Genomic DNA, 23,446 nt, shown 5'->3' on the forward strand with positions numbered 1-23,446 from the left:
CAAGTAAAAATTAAATTCTACACAATTACAAGACATTTATGCATCTTCTCATGTTTATGTTTGCCCTTTTGATACAGTCAACCATTCATTAGAAAATTCTTACTTTATCAGAAACATAAATTGAAGGAGCAATTCTAAACTTACCGAATTTTTCAGATTTTATGCTTAAGTCCAAAAGTTAAACTGATTTTAAATGTTCAGTTAATTAGAAAAAAAGGCCATGCCGTTTTGCAATACCCAGCGCTTTTGATTCGCAAATACGTCTTTAAAAGAAAACATTTTTGTTTTCGTTTTCTCTCATAGTTTTAAGAAAATGTCCAGTTCTTCAATAAAAGTCACTTATGCGATTATTGGTTTTACAAGGCCCTCTTATACAAAAATTATGCATAAAGCTTTTAAAAAATAATTGAAGACGTTGAGGCGTAAAAACGCGACCAGAAAATCGTTTGCCAGATTTAATATTACGGAGCTATAGATTCATAGCATAGTATACCCCTTCGGGAAAATGCTTCGAAGTGAACCTTTTCGAAGTCTCAACGCCTTATGATTCCATAAAAATGATGTATTAACATTGTAATGATGCTTTCAAAACCAATAGTCGAAAATTAAATTTGAAATATGGGTTCCGATTTTGGCACGGTTCCGTTTTTGGCAACTGAAAATTTCAACTTTGTTGCCAAAAACGGAATCCCACTGTAATTGAAAACCGAAAACCGAAAATCAAAAATCGAAAATCGAAAACCGAGAACCAAAAATCGACAATCGAAAATTAAAAATAGAAATTTGAATACAGAAAATTGAAAACATAAAACTCAAAATCGCAAATTGAAAATCGCAAATCAAAAATCGAAAATAGAAAATCGCACATCGAAAATCAAAAATCGAAAATCGAAAATTGAATACCGAAAATCGAAAATCGAAAATTGAAAATTGAAAAGTTCCAAGATTCAAAATTGAAAATTGAAGATTGAAGATTGAAGATTGAAGATTGAAGATTGAAGATTGAAGATTGAAGATTGAAGATTGAAGATTGAAGATTGAAAATTGAAGATTGAAGATTGAAAATTGGAAATTTGAGATTGAAGTTCGAAGATTGAAGACTGAAGACTGAAGATTATAGGTTGAATACTATGAATACTAAAGATTGCGAGTTAAAGATTGAAAAGAATAAATTTAATATTGAAGCTAAAATCAGAATCATATAATTGAGTTTAAGTTCACTGCTACCGTTAGAGGTGTCAATAGCCACTTTCCTAAGAAATAACCATAAATCATAAACCGAAAGAAAGAAATCAAATTCCACCTCTAAAATGCGTGGGAAATTAGCACCTTCTTGTGACTCGCAGACTCCGACTTCTGACAGGGGTCTCCTTAGCATGTCTATGCTCGAGTCACAAACACCGTGCGATTGGTTGATCTAAAATTCAGCAGTGGGAGTTTTTGAGAGACTGGTCTATAAATCACACCTCGATTCGATAAATCAAAATCCGAATTCTGGTCGAGACTCCGCCGCACGTTCGGTTTTCACACCACAATGCATGAGCATAATTTATTTGTGAGCCGAATGAAACTCACGATTCGCCGAAAATGTGTTTGGCATGGATTCGTCGAAGATTTCGCCCCTAGGGGCAGAATTTGCGACTCGACGGTAATTGCGAGAGGGTACAGAAAAACAAAGCGGCGAAATTCAGCGATCAATGAGGAGAAGTCTTTGTTTTTTTTTTCTGCTGCTCATTTTCATATGGATATGGTAATTTCTTTATTATCATTTTCATTGTTCTTCCGCTGGAGAGGTGCATCGTGGGTTAAAAGCGTGATTCAGAGTGTTATGTAAATGGTTGTGTTTTTTATGAGGTCAATTCAGCACGCAATTCACCGGACGGTGTGATGCGGTTTGCACTTGAGGACTGCTGGGCTGCTGTTCTAGGAAATTTGTGCTATATCTCTGTCAATGGTTTGTCATCGAAAAAAGAGTGTGAAATAGTGAATAAAACGCTGCAGGATTATTGGAAAATGGAGTTTCGAAAATAGTTAATCAACGAGTCATGAAATCACGATTTATCCCTAAAGGTACTGCTTTTAGGGGGCCGTTACCCCGAGGGGTAACAAACGTCCCCCTTGGGGTAATCAGAACTTTCACGAGTAATTAATCGCAATTTTCTCAAGTAGCATACCAAAATTGTAGCTGGAGAGTGGTTGAAATATGGAGTTTTGAAATTAATTGATCAGCGAGGCAAGAAATATCGCAATTTACCCCTAAAAGTTCGGATTATTGATACGAGTTACCCCTAGGGGGAACATATGTCCCTCTGGGGGTAATCAGAGCTATCACGTGAAATAAATCGCAAGTTTTGCCACTCATCTTAAGAAATAGTGACTGCATCAATAAGAAAAACGAGAAAAGTTACGTTTCTGACAGTGAGTTACCCTGAGAGGTATATAAGAATGGGGAAGGGAATCCCCCCGAAGGGTAATCTTAGATAACTGACTTATTACGAACCTTAATCAAATTGTGATGTGACCACTCCTCCACCCCGCAATACGAGCCTAATCTATCAGCATAACCAACAAACGCAACTTTACGCCACTTTGATTGGATTGCCACTTTTCATCCCTTTATTGGCTCCCCAGTCCGGATACTATTTAAACATCATAAATATTCACCGCTCAATTATGCAACGATCGCCACCATCTCTTCGGCCGATGATACCGATTAAATCACGTCCGGCCGTAGCTCGGTCGGTGTAGAAAAGTCGGGGCGTATCCATCTCTCGGCGCGCGCGATCGAGCTTTCTTGTCCTGTGCGCTGATAAATTTACAATCGACTTTATATGGGATTTGGGCTTGGCTGACTGCGAACGATCTCTCCGATCGTCGAAACGATCAGATCGAATTAAAATGTTAATCAGCGCCTATAAATCATAACTTTTCGACCCGTCCGTCCATCCGAGTACGCAAACATAACCTCTCTTTCGGTTTCGGATCAGTGGTTCAAAATCTTTTTGGGCCGCAGGACGCTTTTTTTGTTTGTCTAATAACACCTACAAACAAAAATTATTGAAATTTGGATTATGAAAACAGGAAATTGAAATTGAAAAATTGAAATTGAAAATTGAAAATTGAAAATTGAAATTGAAATGAAAATTGAAAATTGAAAATTGAAAATTGAAAATTGAAAATTGAAAATTGAAAATTGAAAATTGAAAATTGAAAATTGAAAATTGAAAATTGAAAATTGAAAATTGAAAATTGAAAATTGAAAATTGAAAATTGAAAATTGAAAATTGAAAATTGAAAATTGAAAATTGAAAATTGAAAATTGAAAATTGAAAATTGAAAATTGAAAATTGAAAATTGAAAATTGAAAATTGAAAATTGAAAATTGAAAATTGAAAATTGAAAATTGAAAATTGAAAATTGAAAATTGAAAATTGAAATTGAAAATTGAAAATTGAAAATTGAAAATTGAAAATTGAAAATTGAAAATTGAAAATTGAAAATTGAAAATTGAAAATTGAAAATTGAAAAATTGAAAATTGAAAATTGAAAATTGAAAATTGAAAATTGAAAATTGAAAATTGAAAATTGAAAATTGAAAATTGAAAATTGAAAATTGAAAATTGAAAATTGAAAATTGAAAATTGAAAATTGAAATTGAAGATTGAAAAGTTGTCACGACCCCCTAGGATTCCGAGAACCACCCGTTTGGGAAACCCTGTTTTACATTGTAAACCAATCCGGCCTTAATTGGATGAACCATTGTCAAAATTTCCGCTCTTTACTGGTCACCCCTTTTTCGAATTCAAATGTTACGCGCGATCGCAATAAAAACCGATTTAAGAGCCTACTTTGTTCGGTACTAATCCATGCTTTCTCTTCCGATTTCAGATCTACAATCCCTCGCCTAACCCGACGGCGGCGGCGGTAGCAACCGCTAATCTCCCTGGCAACGCCGTTCCCATTGGTGGCAACACCGGCCTACTGAGCGGCCCGCGGATTGTCGTTCTCCATCGGCACAATGGCGACTTTGGTTTCACGCTGCGACACTTTATCGTGTATCCACCGCCGGAAGCAACTACGGTTTGTGTCCTCGCTCAGCCGAGTACTAAAACCCTACAAGTTCTAACTTGAACCATCTTCCATTTTAGGACCCCAACACCGACCGTCTAGCGGCGGCTGCCGGAATGCCCAACTTTGCCCAACCGATGGATACCGTGTTTGTGAAGAAGGTGCACCCGAACTCGCCGGCCTTTTTGGCCGGGCTGCAGGAGGGCGATCGGTTGCTGGCCGTGAACGGGCTGTCGGTGGCCAGTTTGCCGTATGCCCAGGTGGTGGCCACCATTCAGCAGACGCCGAAGACGCTGACGCTGCAGGTGGTGCCGAAGAACTACGATCTGCTGCAGACGGTGAGTTGGATGGGGACGATGAACATATTTCCTGCTTCAAATTGTTGGCAGAATTTATTGGTTTAAACTACAGTTAACTCTCCCTTACTCGATATCAGGGTTGGGAAAAAATCTGAAATTCACTCTACAGTTGTCAAACAAAGCCAATCACAGTCAGCGAAGCCAGTGAAACTCACGCCCATCGCTGCTGTAGGCAAAAAGCCTTGAAAATTGCAAAACACCCGTTGCTAACGGCAACCCAAAATTACTGTAGAAAAATGTTCTATTTCCCGCTGCATTTCCCGCATTTAGAGCCTTCAATGACACTACTGATTTAGAGAAATTCATGTACCCAATATAGGCTACTTGATGAGATTCACGATTTTAAACTACTGTAGTGAGAGAGCCACGTGATTTTCGCGAAATTCAAGCCTACTACTATTACCATTCCCAGCACTGCTCGATATTGACTAACTTGATCATGGCTACTGCGATCTATTACTACATAATAACGTATTCGATAACTCGATACGAATCATGGCTACTGCGATCAATTTCTCCATTTTAAATTCCGAATTCGAGTCACATTTTGTAACTTTTTGGAAGGCCAATTCTGTTATCTGAAATCTGAACTTTGCCCTCTGAATTAGAACTGTAGATCTTAACTTTGAACTCTGGAATCTTGACCTTTTATTCTACACCGTGGTCAATATATTCTCATACACTTTTTCTTTTCTTTGGTATAATTTTACTAAATGTAGGATAATCCTATGTTTTAGTATTTCACAGTAATCTGGTAGTATTAGACTGACGTAGAGTAGCTTGTTTGATGAATTAGAAAAATGAATTGCTATGATATGTGATGAAATGTACATTGAAGTCATGTTTTGTAAATAAAATGAATTTTTGATCATATTGGTCTGGTTTATATAATAAAAATCAGAGCATTCATACAAATGTTTCAGAAACTTCACTATAATCATATTGGGTTTTGAATAGATGAACATTGATAAAATTTAATAAACAGATGTGCGATAACTGCAGATTGATATTGGGCTTTGTCTATGAGCGTGCCGCTGGAAATATTTTTCGTAACGTCTTGAGTTAATGAAACAAGTTTATAATTTAAATATTTCCAAAATATTTCCTGTAGTGAATCACTACCATGGTGCTCCCCTGACCGTTATTATCAGAAAAAAATCTCCATCAAATCTGTGCTCACCAGTCGATTTCTATAGCTAAGCTGCATGTCTGGGCAAAATTAAAAAAAAATCGTAGGGCCCGCTTTGAAGTTACGCCCTTTTAAATGTGTAGGTCCACTAATTCTAAGGAAATCTGAGATATTCAAACGAGTTCTCATTGGCCGTGATTATCAGGATAGATATAACATTAAAATTTGAACCAAAGTTGGATTATATAGTTATTTGTAAGTTCTGGGAAGAGTTTTGTATGAGAGAATAGACGAAATTTGGAGTTACGTCCTTTCGGAAGCAAAACCATTGAAAACACTTATTTCCAATAGTTTAATTAGGCATTCTTATACTTTTGAGCAAGTTCAAATATTTTCAATAGCACATTGCACCAAAGTATTTCACAATTAACTGATTTTCCATAGGCTCAAGTGTTTGAAGGCATTACGGAGCTAATTTCATCATGTAAATAAATTAGTTCTTGTAGCACAATATTCTGGCTAGCTTGGTGAACCCATGTACTCACGATTCAGTTTATTTTACATGCAATTATTGTTACTTGCTTGGTAGCCACGTACTCTAACCATTCGGTTAGGGAAGACCCAAGGTAGCTAGTTGGGCCATAACAATATTTTATAAATAATAATAATGACATGAAAATTGCTCCGTAATGCCTTGTAGCCCTTAGCTTTTGAAAAAATAATCAATTGTAAAAGACTTTGGCGACATATAAGTGCAATGTGTCATTGAAAACATTTGAACATGCTTAACGGAATGCCTGCTTAAAAGAATACCTAATTAATCTATTGGAAATTAGTGTTTTCAATGGTTGCACTTCCAAAAGGACGTAACTCCAAATTTCGTCTATTCTCTCATTCAAAACTCCTCTCAGAAGTAACAAATAACTATATAAACCAACTTTCATTCAAATTTTAATATTATATCTATTCTGATAATCACGGCTACTAAAAACTTGTTTAAATAACTCAGATTTCCTTAGAATTAGTGGACTTACACATTCAAAAGGGCGTAACTTCTATACCAGCCCCACGATTTTTTTTTAAATTTTACCCAGACATGCAGCTTGGCTATAGAAATCGACTGGTCAGCACAGATTTGATGGAGATTTTTTTCTGATAATAACGGTCAGGGGAGTATCGTGACTACTATAAAACCTTTCAAAAATTATAATCACCAATGATGTCAGTTAGACAAGCGCGAAGTAATGTTATCTCAAATTTGTATGAGAATATACTGGACACGGTGTAGACTTCAAAACTACGATCTGTGAACCACGGAGCCACCACCACCATGAGCTTTCAAGACTCTAGATTCTGAATTCTGAAAACTCTGAACTCTAAACCCTGGATTCAAAACTGTGGCCTCTAAATCTTGGACTTTTGACTCTTAACTCTAGGATTTTGTCTCTTGTTTCTGGATTTGAAGAGTAGAAATTGTTCCGTTGAATCTGTTGCATGTGTCCTTTGGGACGGAATCCGGATTAATCGTGACCGTTTCGAGTTATGCGGGTGTTATATCTTTATCGTTTACCAAAACGTTTTTTTTCCCATATCCAAACTCCCAGTGTTTTCTTGTGGAAGGGCAGAGGACTCCTCGGCTTCTATAAAGCAAATAACACGTCAACATTTCCCTCCCATCCCCAAATTGACCTGCATTCGGACGCAGCTGGCGCAGCCGGTATTGTTTGTTATAATATTGAAAGCACCAGCCTATGCACTATGTTATATTTTCTCGATTTCATGCGCTTTTTGAATAGCGCCCAAACCGTTGATTTTAGCGATATAGTTTGTTCGGAGAAGTTTCTTGGTGTATTAAAGCGCATCTGTTGATGCAAAAAGTTTTATGATAAATCCACCTAGCAGTGAGATAGAAAAACTATTTTTTCAAAACATTTAGATAGACATATGATGAAAATACGTTTATAGACAAATGTTTGCGCCATTTTGCGCCGAAAGGCAGTTCTAGGGGCCTAAACTACCCCTTGAAAAAAGAGTAATTCATTAATAACTTTGTTACTTCAAAAGATAGCGTGATGATATGTTCAGCAAAAACACGGGTTTTTTCATGACTTTGTAGAAAACATAACAAATGTCAAAATGTTTGGAAAAAAGTTATGATTAAAAATATGATTTTTAGTGGCCATTCACATAAACGGCATATATCTCAAACCAGGGTGTCTACTACCTGGAAAAACCTGGAAAACCTTGAATTCTCAGGGAATTTTATTCAACCTGGAAAAACCTGGAATTCTCAGGGAATTTTGGCCACACTCAGGGAAATAATTTTGAAACAGTAATTCATGATTGAATATGTTCACGATTAACTATTTCGAAACTATTTTTGCACACTTTATTTAATATAAAAAATTTAGGCTGCGCCGCTTCAAAATGCTACTTGAACGATTCAGTTCATTAATAAACTTGGATGTTTTCCGTGAAATGCTCTCAAATAATGCACCATATATTTGTCATAAAGTACTATAATCATCGATTATTCGTAGTTCCTGAAAACATGTCTGTTTGTTGCAGGATATGAATCTGCATGATTAAAGATTTCAATATTACGCAGCTTAACAAAGATAACATTTTTGTGTGTCTCAAAGATCAAATGAAAATGTTCCAGCGCATTACAATTTTGAGCTACTGATCCTCAAAGTAGTATAAAATGCTGTTTTTTAATGTTGAAAGTTAAACTATGATTGGTATATAGTGATCTATCCCACCAATAATCACCAGAATAGGATTAAGTAGGATTTGGTTTGAATGCACGAATAAATGTTGAATAAATCGATTTTTTCAACATGCCGCCATCGTCACACAAAATTATTCGTTCCTATTATATGGCATATATGGCAAGATACCATACTTTTCTAATACATCAAAAAATAAATTTTGAGCTTTGAAAGTATCATGAAACTCGTAGAAAAGTATTCTCTTACACATCAACTTTGAATTCTGTAGTAAACTAAGCAAATAAATCTTCATATAAGCTGGTTCTTGCATGTAAGTTGACTGTAGTCGTTAAACAATGCATTTCAACATCCAATATTTCAAAAACTAGAAAATATTTTTGAAAACGACCATGGTTTCAGTAACTATAATTTAAGTAAATAGCAGTATATTGATGCTTGAAACATAGAAAATGTTCCGCAGTGTTTTTTGACTAATGTAAAAGATTCACGCATACCCCAGTAAAATTAATACTTTTTAATGGAACTTCTGAATACACCTTTTTCGTCAGATCTCTGCCCGATCTCAGAATATATTTTAAGCATTCCTGTTTTTTTGTAGAAATTCTAATGAAATACAAAAAAAAACCTTTTATTTCCTTTGCAGTGTTGGTAGGGGCCCAGATAGCCGTAGCGGTAAACGCGCAGCTATTCAGCATGACCATGCTGAGGGTCGTGGGTTCGAATCCCGCTGGTCGAGGATCTTTTCGTAAAGGAAATTTTCTCGATTCCCAGGGCATAGAGTTTCTTCGTACCTACCACACGATATACACATGCAAAAATGGTCAATCGGCAAAGAAAGCTCTCAGTTAATAACTGTGGAAGTGCTCATAAGAACACTAATCTGAGAAGCAGGCTTTGTCCCAGTTGGGACGTAACGTCAGAAAGAAGAAGAAGTGTTGGTAAACCTCTCTTTTAAGATATTTGGTGTCTATTTTAATGCAAGTCGAAAAAATTTCTAGTTTTGAAGGAAGATTTCTAAAGTCTATGTTTTGAACAAAATTGTCTCTTAAGTCACTATATTCATTATATTGCTTGCAGTTAATCCTGATGCATAATTTTACACAGTTACATTCAAAGACTATAATGCGAATATTCAATAGGCTCAGTGGTGTGGGAATCGGGTAGTACAGGTAGGACATGTACTACGCACAAAAACAGCTGGGTAGGACAGTCAAAGGATTGTCCTACCCATGACTCAACAAAAAATACAAGATTAGCAGCTTGGGAAATAAATTAAATAATTTATTATTTGTTCAATATACACATTCCTGGAAGTAATTCTTGAGAAGTTTCTGGCACATCCATGGAGAATTATCAGAAGATTATTGTATCTTTTTCTCCTGAGAACATTTACTATTAGCCGGGTCACTTCGGAGCAAAGATAAAAATCTACACAAATACTCAGAATTTTTGCTTTTCAACTATTTGTTATTTAGAATTAGAATAGGAAATTAGAACAAACTCACTGGTTGGATATAAATATAAAGAGATTTTTCTACCAATTCTCCCAGAAATTCTGCCTTCCAGCGAATTTTCAAAGGATGCTTAGCAAATTTCTCCAGGGGAAGCTTGAGAATTCCAAAGCTACTATTTCCAGTAATTTCCTCAGGTTTTATTGAATTTTTTTTTCTAAAACTATCTTAGAATTTTCCCCGATATTTTTTCACTTATCCTTCAACCGAATTCTTCAGTTGTTACTTTAGGAGATATTCTAAAAAAATCTACACAATTTCTTTCGAGTAATGTCTAGAGTGTTTGAAAAATATAGTTTAATGTTTTCTTTCAAGAAACCCTACAAGAACTCCTCCTCCTGTTCATGAGGACCCCTTTAAGAAATTGTCCATGTTTCCTCCCAGATATCTAAAATTTCTTGAGACATTCTTCAAACAAATCATACTTTTCTAGGAATTTAGGAAAGAATTACTAAAGGAAATTCTGTAGAATAAGATTTCAAATATGCAATCTCTGGTGCAATTGGTGGAGGTTTCTTTAGAGAAATCCCTAATTAATATTTTATATAGATCGTGAAAGACAATTTAAAAAAAATCCATAGAAATACCAGGAGAAGTTATTAATTAAATTTTAGAAGAAGGGTATGTTGGAGGATGTCTTAAAGAAATCGAAGGATAATTCACTGGATAACATATTGAAGGAGTTAGGACTTTTGTGAAAAAAATCTCAAAGAATATTTGGTAGAATTTAGATGATTTCTGAAATAATCTTTGGGTAAATTTAATTTCTCTAGTTCTTTCTAAAAAAAACAGGTTGAGTTCTTGAGGTATCCCGAACAAAATTTGTGGAAAAATATCCTAGGAAAACTCGTGGGGAATATCCCAATAATAATAATTGTTTTGTTTTCTTAATTCCTGTTTGGACTCTTTCCGCCTTTTTTGGATCCTTTTACGTTTATTTTTAGTTTTTTAGTTTCTTTTTTTTTCGGGCAAGAGGTCTCTTAATTTCCTATTTTTAAGGAACTCAATTGCTACCAGCCCTGTAAAGACAAAAAGAGTTAGACACAAAGGGGTGTCAGTGACAAAAACCTAGATTTGAAAAATACTACTTTGAAGTTTTTCTACAATTTTTTTATCCATACAAATTGTATGGAACACAAAAAAACAAGTCAGTCTTCTAAGAATCATGCTATTTTTCTGTTGAGCGGATATATCATCTGAAAATATTGCAAGAACACTTTGAAACAGTAGAATATCCTAAACTCATGACCGACCTAAATGTCAGTTACACCCCTTTGCGTTTGAGCCCCTTAAATATAGTAACTTTAAATTTCTAGTCCAGAGTTAAAATTTGTCTTGGTTCCAATGTGCACAACATATCTGCCAACGTTTGTCCTACCAATGGTTTTGAACGTGGACGCGCCTCTGAAGGCTCATCTAGATTTTTTTCTCAGATCCCTCAAGGAAATGCTTCAAGAAATATCCCAGTAATTCCAAGAGATTTGATCTGGAATACTTTCAAAGATGTTCTCGAGATTTTTTTTTAGAGTTCTCTCTACCAATTATCCTAGAAATTCATCCACCGAATTTTCGAAGGATGTTTAAAGGAATTTCTCCAGATTGTGCTCCCGTATTTTTTAAATTTATTTCTTTGATTTATTTTTTCGAAAATTATCCCAAACTATGCACTAATTCTTCAATCGATTCATCCAGTTGTTGCTCTAAAGAATTTTCCAAACATTCATATACAGAAATTTCTTCAAGAAAACCCACCATAGTTTTGAAGAAATTCGCTTAGATATTTTACCAAGGAATCGCAAAAGAGAAAATTATTAAATTCGGCTGGTGAAACGGCTGGTGCAGTTTTTGATAAAAAGTGCTTATAGCGGAAATAAAACGGACTATTCTGCACGCGTTCTGCTGGGCAGTGGTTTGTTAAAGGCCAAGCGGAAGGTGAAGATGCATCGACGCCGAACATTAGATTTTCGGGAGCGCGAATCTGGAGAGCCGGACAGCGGATCGGGCTGGGGACTTGATCGATTGGTCACTCGCTGATGGTGACCAATCGATTAGGTTTTCAGCTTGAACCGCTTGAGTTTTGGCTTCGTTTCATCTTCACCAGAAAAATCGTTTGTTTTTGTGTCGTCGATTTTTCTTTTCTCGTATTGGTTTGTACGCGTTTTGAGTTCAGATCGAGTTCACGTTTTCGCATCGCCGGAGTGATATTTTGCTATTGTGAAATGACCATGCTGATTTAAGTAGCTTATAGCTGCTCAATCAAGGATGATCAATTTGGTGAGTTCGTTTCATTCTTTCATTTTAAATGTACAATGTATTGAAAAAAAAAACTTATATTTATCATGAGAACGATGGAAATGTTACTTAAATAATTTGTTTTAACAAAATATGAACAGTTCGTCATAGTAAGTGTCGACATAGACTCTTGTGCATTAACATTAAAAATCCCAAACCTTTCCTTTTATTTGATTTTATCATTATAAAAAATAACCTTTGAATGGTTCGACGCCAAAAGTGTCGACTTACCATATGTTCACGTTGTCTTTATAGTGCTGATAGGTGATTTTTTGAACTGAGGTTGCATGAATCGCATCACTTACCAAGGTGAATCCTGATCATGCAGCTATGATCCCTCCCCACTAACAAAACTCCTTCTCGTGACAACCATGGAAATGCAGAGGTGATCTCGGTTTCTAGTAACAATGGATGTCGCACTAACATTCCTTTTCCTTCCCCGATGACCGTTACGACGTGGCCGGCGCCGTTATTGACTTTTCAATGTAGGATGGAGTTCTCGAAAGTGTACATTGAAGATGGAAAGCTACTCCCAAGCTACATCTCTTGCAGAGGCATCTAAAAATGCTTTTTTCGACAAATTGAGATCATAAAGCCAATAGTAAATGATTGGAATCCTTTCTAGCAAATTTTCACTTAATAGATGCAAATTGGTTGCATAAAATCAAGAATTTCTATTCGTGGAACAGGTAGATTTGAGGTTGGGGAATCGCCACTGATCTCTTGGTTTCTTGTGCAACTTCGATTATTCTGGTCAATCACGGAGTAGCAACTACGGATTGTACGGTCATCAATGCTTATGCTTATGCTTTAGATACTTTACCTAGGAATCGCACAAGAATTCCTACGCTTTTTCATGTTATTTCCTTTAGAGTTCATTTATGGTTACTTCCAGGAATTGTTCCAACAGTTTCTCGAGGGGTTATTCGAGGAAATCTATCAGGAAGGAAGGACTTCCCAATAAACTCGATCGTCGATTCATCATAATGCTCCTATTGATTTTTTTTTCTAGGAGTTTCTTCAGCATTTCATCGAAACGTTTTCCAATGATTTTCTCGAATAAAATACCCTTGGGATCTTCTAAAGTTTATTCAAGGTTCTACACCAGTTAACACCACTGCAAGTTTTCCAATAATTACTCCGATCATACAAACTTCTTTGGAAATTCCTTCCTATGTTATTCAAGGAATTAGAATTCTGAAAATCCTACGGGATAAGCTATTCGATTGATTTTTGTTTTCAATATCTTAACAATTGATCTAGGAAATCTTCTCAAACTTCCTCAAGTGTCTAGGAGTTCTTTCAGGGATCCTTGTTCATCAAGAGTTATGTACTTTGAACCTTACACAAGCTTCATCGGAGTTTACTTTAGGTTTTCTTCTAAAATATTACTCGTCCAGGTGTTTATCAAACATTTAATCAATAATTTCTGAAAAATTTACATGCAATTTCTTTAGAGATATTCTTTTAAAAATGCCTGAAAAAATATTCGAAGACTTACTTGGGAAATATCTCAAAGAATTACTGGAGTAATTTCTTAAGAAATCTTAGAAGGAATCTCTAGGGTACATTCAGGAAGTATCCACAGAGAAATTTCAAGTTGAAATGTCAAAGATATTCCTGAAAATCAATGTTGTAGGTGATTCTAAGAAAGACCTGCTTTCTGGAGAAGATACTGTTTTTTAGATGTTCCAATCGGGTATTTTTGAGAGTGGCCAAAAGAAAGCGATGGAAGAATCGTTGTCTGGAGAACTTAAGTCTTTGTTGGGGAATCTTTGGAGGAATTCCCAATGAAATCTCTGAGGTGTTTTCTGTGGTTCTTCTTCAAGAAATCCATATTGTATTCTTGAGGTTTCTAAAATTAAATTGTAGGGGGAATTCCTTGTAAAATAATCACTAAAGAACTAAAGAAATCTTTGTTTTAGTTGAAGTGTTTTGAAGCCATTTAAGACCTATTGTTAGAAATGAATTCAAATTCATTCAAAATTTATAATTCAATAATCATCAGAATTTAAGAGTTTTTCTTGAGCCTGGAATTATTTCTTAAGACCTAGAAAAAACCTGGAAATATCAGGGAATTTCATTTCAGTAAACGAGTAGACACTCACAGTATAAGAGATAGAAAAATCATGTCTTCGACAAAGTTGTTTCAAATTGCCAATTCTACAACTTTGCCGAAGACACCATATGTCTATCTAAATGTTTTGAAGAAATAGTTTTTCTATCTCACTGCTAGGTGGATTGATCACACAACTTTCTTTCATCAGAAGATGCGCTTTAATATACCAAGAAATTTCTCCCAACAAACTATATCGCTAAAATGAACGGTTTGGACGCTATTCAAAAAGCGCATGAAATCGACGAAATATAGCACAGTGCTGTGTAAGTACAGCTGTTCTTGCAATAATGGAGTAGCATCTGCGGGTGGTCAATCATGCTCATGTTCATGCTCTGGATTTTGGTTACTAAAACTGCACTCTGTAAAGTAATATAAGGTTGACGTAAGGATTCTGAACTCTGATCTTCTGATTCTGGATACTATCGCTTCCTTTTACCATTTTCAACACCGCTCTAACCAGTCTTCCCTTTCTCCCATACTTTTACAGTACTTCAGCGAAACGGCCTACAACCCGGAAACGAATCAACGACCCCAACCGCAGCAGCTGTTCATTCCAAAGGCGTCCTCGACGCCCAACTCGCGGTCCAGCATTGCAAGTGGCGGAGGCGGCAGTGTTGGGGTCGGAGTCAAGCGCGTCCTAACCGACCAGGAAAAGCAAGAATCGCTCTACAGCACGCTGCAGGAAATTGTCGAGAATGCCGCCGCGAACAAGGCGATCTACGCCGAGGTTCCCAAGATCCGATCGCCTCCGATGGCGGCCGAAGCGCCTCAATCCTTGCAGCAGCAGCAGCAGCAAAGATCGACCGTGGCCAAGCCGCTCGTTTTCGACTTTGATCCTGCGAAGCAGCAGCACTACCTGGCCCAGCAGCAACAGCAGAAACCGCTGCAGCACAGCAAGGACAGCGATTCGATCAGTTCATACGACTCGGTGAAATCCGCCGCCACCCTTTCGGCCAACGATGTCCAACTGATGGGCGGCGGCGACAGTGCAATAATGTCCCGACTGCGGAAGAGTTTCGAACAGAAGGAGGAATTCCTGAGGCGACCGGCCCCGGCTCCAAGTTCCGCCGGTGCTCAACCGTCCGTCGCTGCTCCCTTCGATGTCCAGCAGCGGGAATTCTACGGTCGGCCCAATCGGTTACAGAAATCCGTGTGGCCACCGCCCCCCGTACAGCAGCAGCAACCTCCCCCCTCCATTACTACCATGCCTGTGATAACCTCCAACGAGCACCACCCTCAAGATTCCTTATCCAAACCATCGAAAATGTCCTCCGGGACACAAACGGCGGTGCCCACGGTCCCGGCCAAGCCGATTCCATCCTCCGGAAGCAGTCTGGCGACTGTACGCGAGCAACACTCGTCCCACCTGTCCGCGATCCGCGAACAATTCTTCAGCGGCATCAACGGACTAGCCTTCTCGGAAGCTCCGCCCAAATCGGCCCCTCCCTCGCTGGCCTTCCAGCGGGAACAACAGCAGCAACACCAGCTGAGCGGATCCCAATCCGCCTTGCCCCTGTCGCCGCAAAGTATGCACGTCGTGTCGGAGAAGGCCAAACTGTTCGAGTCGGGGCGGCCCCTCTCGCCGGACGGCGTCGACCGTGCCGAGCTGTACAAGAGCGAACTCAGCCGGATCAACACCAAACAGGTGGTGGCCAACGTGGCCGTCCGGCGGAAAGAGTTCGAACTGAAGGCGGAGAGCACCGGCTGGCGAAGGTCGACAGGTGAGTTGACCTAATGCGTTCCTGACCCTGTTTTTAACAATCGAATTTTCGTGATCTTTCAAACTAGGTATTTAAGTTTCATAAACTGTACTGGGAAGTCCAAGTCGTACGGATGGTTCCGGAATTATACGGATGTCCCGTGTGATCTGTCCGCAGGACATTTTAGACGTTTACATAATTATTTTGAACGGATTAAGTGAAACTAGTATTTATAACGGAATTATAAATCATAAGACCATTTTCAGCACAGTTACGAATTGTGAGTTTTATAATTTTTGAAACTCGCCGTACGATTTGTAATTATGCTTAGTGAAGTCACACATCCTAAAATAGTAGTTTACGAAACAAGTTGCAAGAAAATAAATTGGAATTTTCTGATTTTTATATGACATTCAACAACTTTTAGATCAATACACTAGATCCGCACTATTTCCGTCGTGAACTTTAACGAATGAATAATTCCTCAAAATTTGTCATTTTTCGTGTCGATGCTCTATTGATGGGGTAATATGAGCGCCCTATTTTAGGTTGTGAAATTATGAATTTTAAAAATTATGAATTTTAAACTTTTGTAAAAATACGGTTTTGATTTGTGTTTTGCCTACGTGTAGCTAGTGCTTTAGAAATAGTGCTAATATAGGCACATGTGTTCCTTTAGTGACATAAGTGATAATAAATACAAAAATATGAGTTTTCGTAGTCTTCATATTTTTCCCACAAAACCATGATAAAAAGCTTTCAGATGATGTAAAAAAATTGCCACTAACATTGTTTTTCGATTTTATACGAATATTTGTTCTTAGCTATGCGGCTATTGGTACATCGACCCTATGCTAATATTTGATAAGGTTTCATAGAAGCATCATGAAACATATCTGTAGCAAGTAGTTCCATGGAATATTGCATAACAAATAAACATTTTAAATATAGACACCGCTTTCGTTTCTGTCCTACAGTCTTAGCAAGGATGCTAAGGAAATTAGAAAACTGGCGTCTACTTAGACGGGCATCTACTGATTATTCTTTTACGCCGCAAAAAAATGTCTTATTTGCTTTGATTTGTGATTCAAACTTATTTCAAATGAAAGAAGCATCAAATGGCATACAAAGTTACTGCAATATTAATCTGTGTTTCCATCTTTTTCTTCTTCTTTCTGGCTTTACGTCCCCACTGGGACAGAGCCTGCTTCTCAGCTTAAGTGTTCTTATGAGCACTTCCACAGTTATTAACTGAGAGTTTACTATGCCAATGACCATTTTTGCATACCGTCAAACGGGGTGACTTGCAACACATTGTAATTTACAACTAAATTTCGCTATAAAACACAAATTTCAAAAGAAAATTCTTTTCAAATCAATGCTTCAATACGTTTGACTCACAATTCAAGTAAGAGTCACGATTAAAGCTGTTATCATAAATATTTTTATACAGTAATACCTCGATATAACGTAACTCGATTTTTATTTTCGTTACGTTATATCGAGGTTACGTTAAATCGAAGCAAATTTTTTTTTCTGAATTTCGTTCATCATGTATTGTTTGGTGAGAAAATGGGTCTTACATTGATATTATTGAACTAGCAGGCATTTTCAGTTTATCTCACATATTGTTTTTTAAATATTTTTCCGCATGAAATTTTCTTATTTTTTCTTTTTGTTCTATTTTTTACTTTTACCTTTTTATTTCAGTATTTCCTAACGAAATGTATTCAGGAAAAAACTTTGGAAGAATCCTTGAACACTCGGAGAAACTATACAATAAATTCATAAATGAGATCTTTCAGAAATCTTTAAAAATGTTAATGTTGAGCAATCCATGAACATTTCTAGCAAGCAGTTATGGAATTTCAAGAATTTTGTTTTGAGGAACTCGTGGTAAAACTCTTAAAGCAAATCTTTTTGTAATTTCTGGACAGAATTTTAGAATGAAGGACCCAAGAATTCTTTGAAAAATGTTTTTTTAGAATTCATGAAGAAATCACTAGAAAACTGTCAAAAACAAGAACAATCTTCGAGTAATTTTTCTTTCGAAAGTTTCTGAACGAATACGTTGTGATTTTTCGGTAGTATTTTAGGAGAGATTTCTGGAGGATCTCCGGAGGAGAATGCTCAGTTTTTGGAATCCCTGAATATATTTTTGTAATAAAAAAAAATCCATAGAAAAATTTCTAGACTTAGAAATTTCAAGAATTACTTGAAGAACCCAATGAAATCATTGGAATCTTTCTTTAGAAATTCGTGTTGGAATCAATGAAAGATTTAATTTCACATAGAATCCTTGAAGAACCTAAAGTAGTATATAGAATGGTTTCTGCATAAATATTTGTAAAAAGTTCTGCAGAAAATCATAATTAAATTGGTAGAGAAATGCCAAGAAAATTGTTCATCAGGTTTTTGGACGAATACCTGTACGGTTTTTTTAAATAATTTGTAGAGCATTCCAAGAATCATAACTGGATTGTTCTTTATAAAGGCCGCTAGAAGACTTCATGAAAAAATGCTGAAATAATTTATAAATTTCTAGACTCCGGAAAAGTATAAGGTATCATATGTGGAATTGTTTGTAGAATGCATAGTTGAATCCACTTTGTATCCTGGAGAAATAACACATGAATATCTGGAGGGTCAACTTGTAGAATTTCTGGAATATCCCTGTCGGAATTATTTTAAGAATAGGTTTTAAGTTTATACATGAATACCAGGACAGTTTAAGATAAATCCATGGAGCAATTATTGTCGGAATATCTGGAGGCATCCTCAGAATCCGTCGAGAAATTTCGATATCGATTTATGACTGTATTCAGTGATAGTAAACGCACAGACAAACAGACGTCACACTCTTACCGTTGTCCATCGACCACCTTTTTAACGGTCGATTCAAATATATTGTAGGTGGTCAGTCCACCACCGACAGCGCTCGCATAGTTTTTGTTCGTGTTTGACGTTTACACACTACCGCCATCTGTTGGCGGCCAAATACATCAATTTTAGCATTAGGCGTACATGCTCTCTCGACTATGATTTTGATCGCTATGTGTTATAAGTGTTACGTCTGTTTGTCTGTGGTAAACGCTTGAATTGCTTTGATTTAGAATTGGTTGGTGTTTGAATCTTGAAAAATGTTTATAACAGTTCAAAAAACCATGTTTTTGATAAAAATTGTAAAAATAAATGGGGTCAAAAAAAAAGTTACGTTATATCGAGGTAAAAATTACGTTATATCGAGTTACGTTATAAAGAGGTTACGTTATATCGAGGTTACGTTATATCGAGGTATTACTGTACATTAAACATAATTCTTTAAAATGTCTCGAAACTGATAGTTGATGGAGGTTCAAAATCGTGATCTAAAAACATGAGATAGATTTAAGTTATAAAAGTAATACTCTACCTGGTGTTTCTATAACTAATAAGTGATAATATGACGAATTTTATTTTACGAAATTATTGCAACAAGTTTTTAATAAAAATCATTTTTATGAAAATGTCCTTATGCGGGGTGACTTGCAACACTTTATTTACAAGCAATTTAGAGTTTTATAAAAGTGAAAAACTTTTGTGTTAGGTCTACTTTATAATCAAAAGAGTAATAATTCATCAATCAGCAACAAACACTCATTAAAAATATTGTTCAGGTAAGATATTGGACCTTGATGATTGAACACATATTTTTCCCATACAAAAATAGCTCAATTATTTTCTTACAAAAAGGTATGCAAAATGCTCTTGTACTGGTTCGAATGCTTTAAATACATGAATAACAATACTTAACAAGTGTAACTAATAAAATATATCAACATTTTGTTGACAAAAACTAAATTAGCATTGAGTGTTGCAAGTCACCCCGCATAAGAACATTTAAAAAAAATTCACCTTTTTGATGACTTTTGATATGACAACATAATTCGATTCAATCTTCTGTCATCCCATTCCGTAAGTGGGCCGGCCATCAAAAGTTCTAAAAGGAATTAAGATTTTTAGATAATGTTTAGATCATGGTTTTGGTTGATTGAAGTTGAAAAGTGTTGCAAGTCACCCCGTTTGACGGTATGTATATCGTGTGGCAGGTACGAAGATACTTTATGCCCTGGGAAGTCGAGAAAATATCCAACCCGAAAAGATCCTCGACCGGTGGGTTTCGAACCCACGACCCTCAGCTTGGTCATGCTAAATAGCTGCGCGTTTACCGCTACGGCTATCTGGGCCCCCTCTGTTTCCATATATAAATAATTTTGTATAAAATCCGCGGAATTAGGCAATGCGCTGAATTACGACACTTTACGGTACATTTATCCAACGTGGCTTGCCTAGTTCAACCAAATTTTGATCAAATGCCTGCTTTCAACCAAATTTTGATCAAAGGTTCATTAACTTAAAACATGCCAAAAGCCATTTTTTTGTCTTATATTCTTCAATTTATATCTTCGAAACAATGAGACATAGAAAAATTGACTTCGGCACTTTTGAAGGAAATCTTCTAAGGCGTTTAGACAAAAACAAAATATCAGGATACAGTGCTATTAAACATACTTATTTTCGATATTGAAACTTTAAATCGTTTTTTGCCGAATAAGTTTTTTTTTATTTCATAAATTTTAATTCCATCTTGTTTATCAGACATTTCACAGTCGAAAACTTTTATCTCTCGAGGTGTTTTGAACCAATCTTAAGAAATTAAAAAAATCAAAAATATCTTGAAAATCTAAATTTATCATACGGTGCGATTCCGTTTCTGGCATGCTCCGTTTTTTTGGCAACATATAAAAATACCATTTTTGTTTAGAGTTTTGCAAATATCATTGTGTTTTTTGTTTTAGTAATTTGACAACCAGCATGTAAGCATGAATTACCGTATTCCAAAACTCAATCTTCGTCGTTATTCCTCTGAACCACACAACTGCCAGGGCTTCTATTCGCGCTTATTTAATACGATATGGTCGTGTGTTCGAAACGTTTCATCAAGTCATTAACCTCTATGAGTATCTTAACAAGAGTTCCAACATCTTTTCTCTGGCATTCACGCCGCTGTGTGACCAGCTTACTTGAGTTTGCCGATAGGTGATATACACAAGAGCAACAAAATGTCAATGACTCACAAAGAGTTCCAATCACAACTTTCGGCTCGCCTCTTCAGCTCACTTTCAAGCATATACATTGCGGTATTGCTCAACAAGTAGTTAAAAACATACCGCAATCACAGAAACAAATCAGGCAAAGTCGTATCTTTTGAATATTTATGGAAGTTCATAACATATATTGTATCTTCAAGTAAATTTTAGAAGTGTCAACATATAATGAATGAATTCATTCAAATATTTCATAACGCTGAAAATGGCAATTTTGAAACCCACCCACCCCCTCGTAACGCTTTTCGTATGAATATTCTACACATTTTGTATGAACCGTAACACCAGCAGAACACCCACCCTTCAGCGTTTTGAAATTTGTGAACATTGACAGTAGCTAAAGAAAAGAACGTCCCATTGGTTTCTTCTATAGGGCACTTGCAGCCTTTGTTTAGTGTGCCCAACAGACCCCTTTGATTTTGCTGGGAAACGTTTCGTAACGTGTTTTCCGTTTCAAACCGTTACCCAGCAAAATCAGCTGCACTTACCAAAGGAACCAACCAGATGACTGCTTGGGACTAACAAACACCCTCAGTGTATAAGTGCTGGTGATCTTTTATTTTTTAAGGCAACAATGGCGCGTGCCACCTCAGTGTTCAGACCAATGAGGGGAATTGAGGAGGAATTGATGATACATTAAACTGGCTCCCACAGTAGGCCGGATATACCCTGCATCTACGCCAGTTCATGCGAGAAGGTGTAGGGATGGTGAATTTATGGCAGAGAGGCCTTCCAATGATCCAGGTATAAACCCATTCTATCATTCGATATGGATGAATGCTTGAGACAAGGCATGTGAAGATTTTTACCCATCGTTGATGCTTTAGAAGCTTTCATCACAAAGATATTGAACTCGATGGCTGTATGATAAATTTTAAAGTTACTTTACTAGTAAACAATGTTCGGTAATATTGAAAATGTCGTTACTTACTTAAATCGGGCCTCCGAAGCCGAATATGAAGGCCAAAAGCTTACAAGTCATTTACTTTTTAGGTTATTTTAAAATTAAAAACACCGCGAATCACGGAATACGCCTAAAGGTATGCAATTTCCTAAGGGAATTCTATATTATTTACAGTAATTCGTTAATGTTGCCTAAATGAGCATACTTATGAAAGGTTTGACAACAGAATCGTTTTCAGCGATGCCATTTTTAGTCAAAACCACATTTTCCTTGCTCATATCGTTTGCAGAACTTATGTGAGACATGAATGTTCGGTAGTGTCATCCTTACCCATTAAAATAATTGATTCGAAAAGTTGACAAATTAACGCATAAGGTAAAAGCAATTTACACAAAAATCTTCACTTTCATTAGCTTATTTATATAAGAAAGAGAAGCATCATTCATGATTTGGAAATGTTCCATCAATAAAAGGCGATACAAACTTTTTAGGATATGGGTCATTCCGATCAATGTTACCCCGCTGATCAATGATACCCCGGATTACGGTACTTTAGAGCCCTAGCGGGTTTCGTGGTTTCTTAACACTTGAAGATTCATATCGGGCTTTTGGAGATTATTAGCGGGATCCTATGAATTTCCATTGAATTCATATGGCTGATTTATATCATACAAGCACAATATCTAAAACACAATTAACACTGATTTCAAATTAAAATGATAAGAAGCTTATTTGTGTATTGTTCGGGCCACATTTACGGATCATGGGGAGCTAATGTGGCTTGCGGGCCAATTAAATTCATATCTCTGTAAAAATCCTATTAAAGGTATGTCAATATTCTGTATCGAAAAATATCATAATTGTTGTGTACAGCAATCGATATCAGCTGTTTATGTGCCCTGTGTGCAAGAAACTACTATGCAAGAAACATAATTTTGGAGAGTCATGTTCAAGTTACCGAACATTGTCAAATTTGTTGCTTGGGCTTAAAAAATGTTTTTTTATGCTCATTCAATTAAAAAAAAAAAAAAAAGTTTTGTAGCATTTTTTGTACATTCGTTTCTAATAAAAAAGTATATTTGTATTCTTACCCTATTTTGAGGAATTGTCCAGTTTTTTGATTAAATGTTACTTTTGCTATTGTTCTAATATGTTCCATGCATACAAATAGTATACATAGCAACTTAAGCCTATAAAACATAATTAAAAACATTTAAGCCATAAAAAATGTGTAGAACGTCTATCACAATTAACATGAAGGACCTATAGATTTTATGCATAGTCCTACTCTACGGAAATCTGCTCCAAAGTAGACCGTCCAAAGTCCGGTCATCTTTTAATTTCATAACGATGTAGTAACAACATTCTAATGATATTGTTGATTCCGATTTTGACATGTTTCAGTTTTTGGTAACTTAAAATTTTGATATTGTTGTCAAAAACGGAATCCCACTGTAATATGAATATATAATTAATTACATATTG

At 36.3% G+C, this 23,446-nt stretch overlaps 1 protein-coding gene across 5 annotated transcripts in view; it reads left to right on the forward strand.

Moving 5' to 3' along the window:
* Window positions 1-23,446, forward strand: part of LOC5573415 — a 627,799-nt gene that overhangs the window by 433,908 nt on the left and 170,445 nt on the right. For all 5 annotated transcript variants that reach the window (XM_021839307.1, XM_021839303.1, XM_021839304.1 and 2 more), the window contains 3 exons: window positions 3,889-4,080; window positions 4,149-4,406; window positions 14,698-15,931. In XM_021839307.1, the coding sequence (XP_021694999.1) occupies window positions 3,889-4,080; window positions 4,149-4,406; window positions 14,698-15,931 (1,684 nt within the window). The remainder of the gene's footprint in view (window positions 1-3,888; window positions 4,081-4,148; window positions 4,407-14,697; window positions 15,932-23,446) is intronic.

The sequence above is a fragment of the Aedes aegypti genome, chromosome 1 (genome assembly GCF_002204515.2).
Source record: "Aedes aegypti strain LVP_AGWG chromosome 1, AaegL5.0 Primary Assembly, whole genome shotgun sequence".
Classification (NCBI taxonomy): domain Eukaryota; kingdom Metazoa; phylum Arthropoda; class Insecta; order Diptera; family Culicidae; genus Aedes; species Aedes aegypti.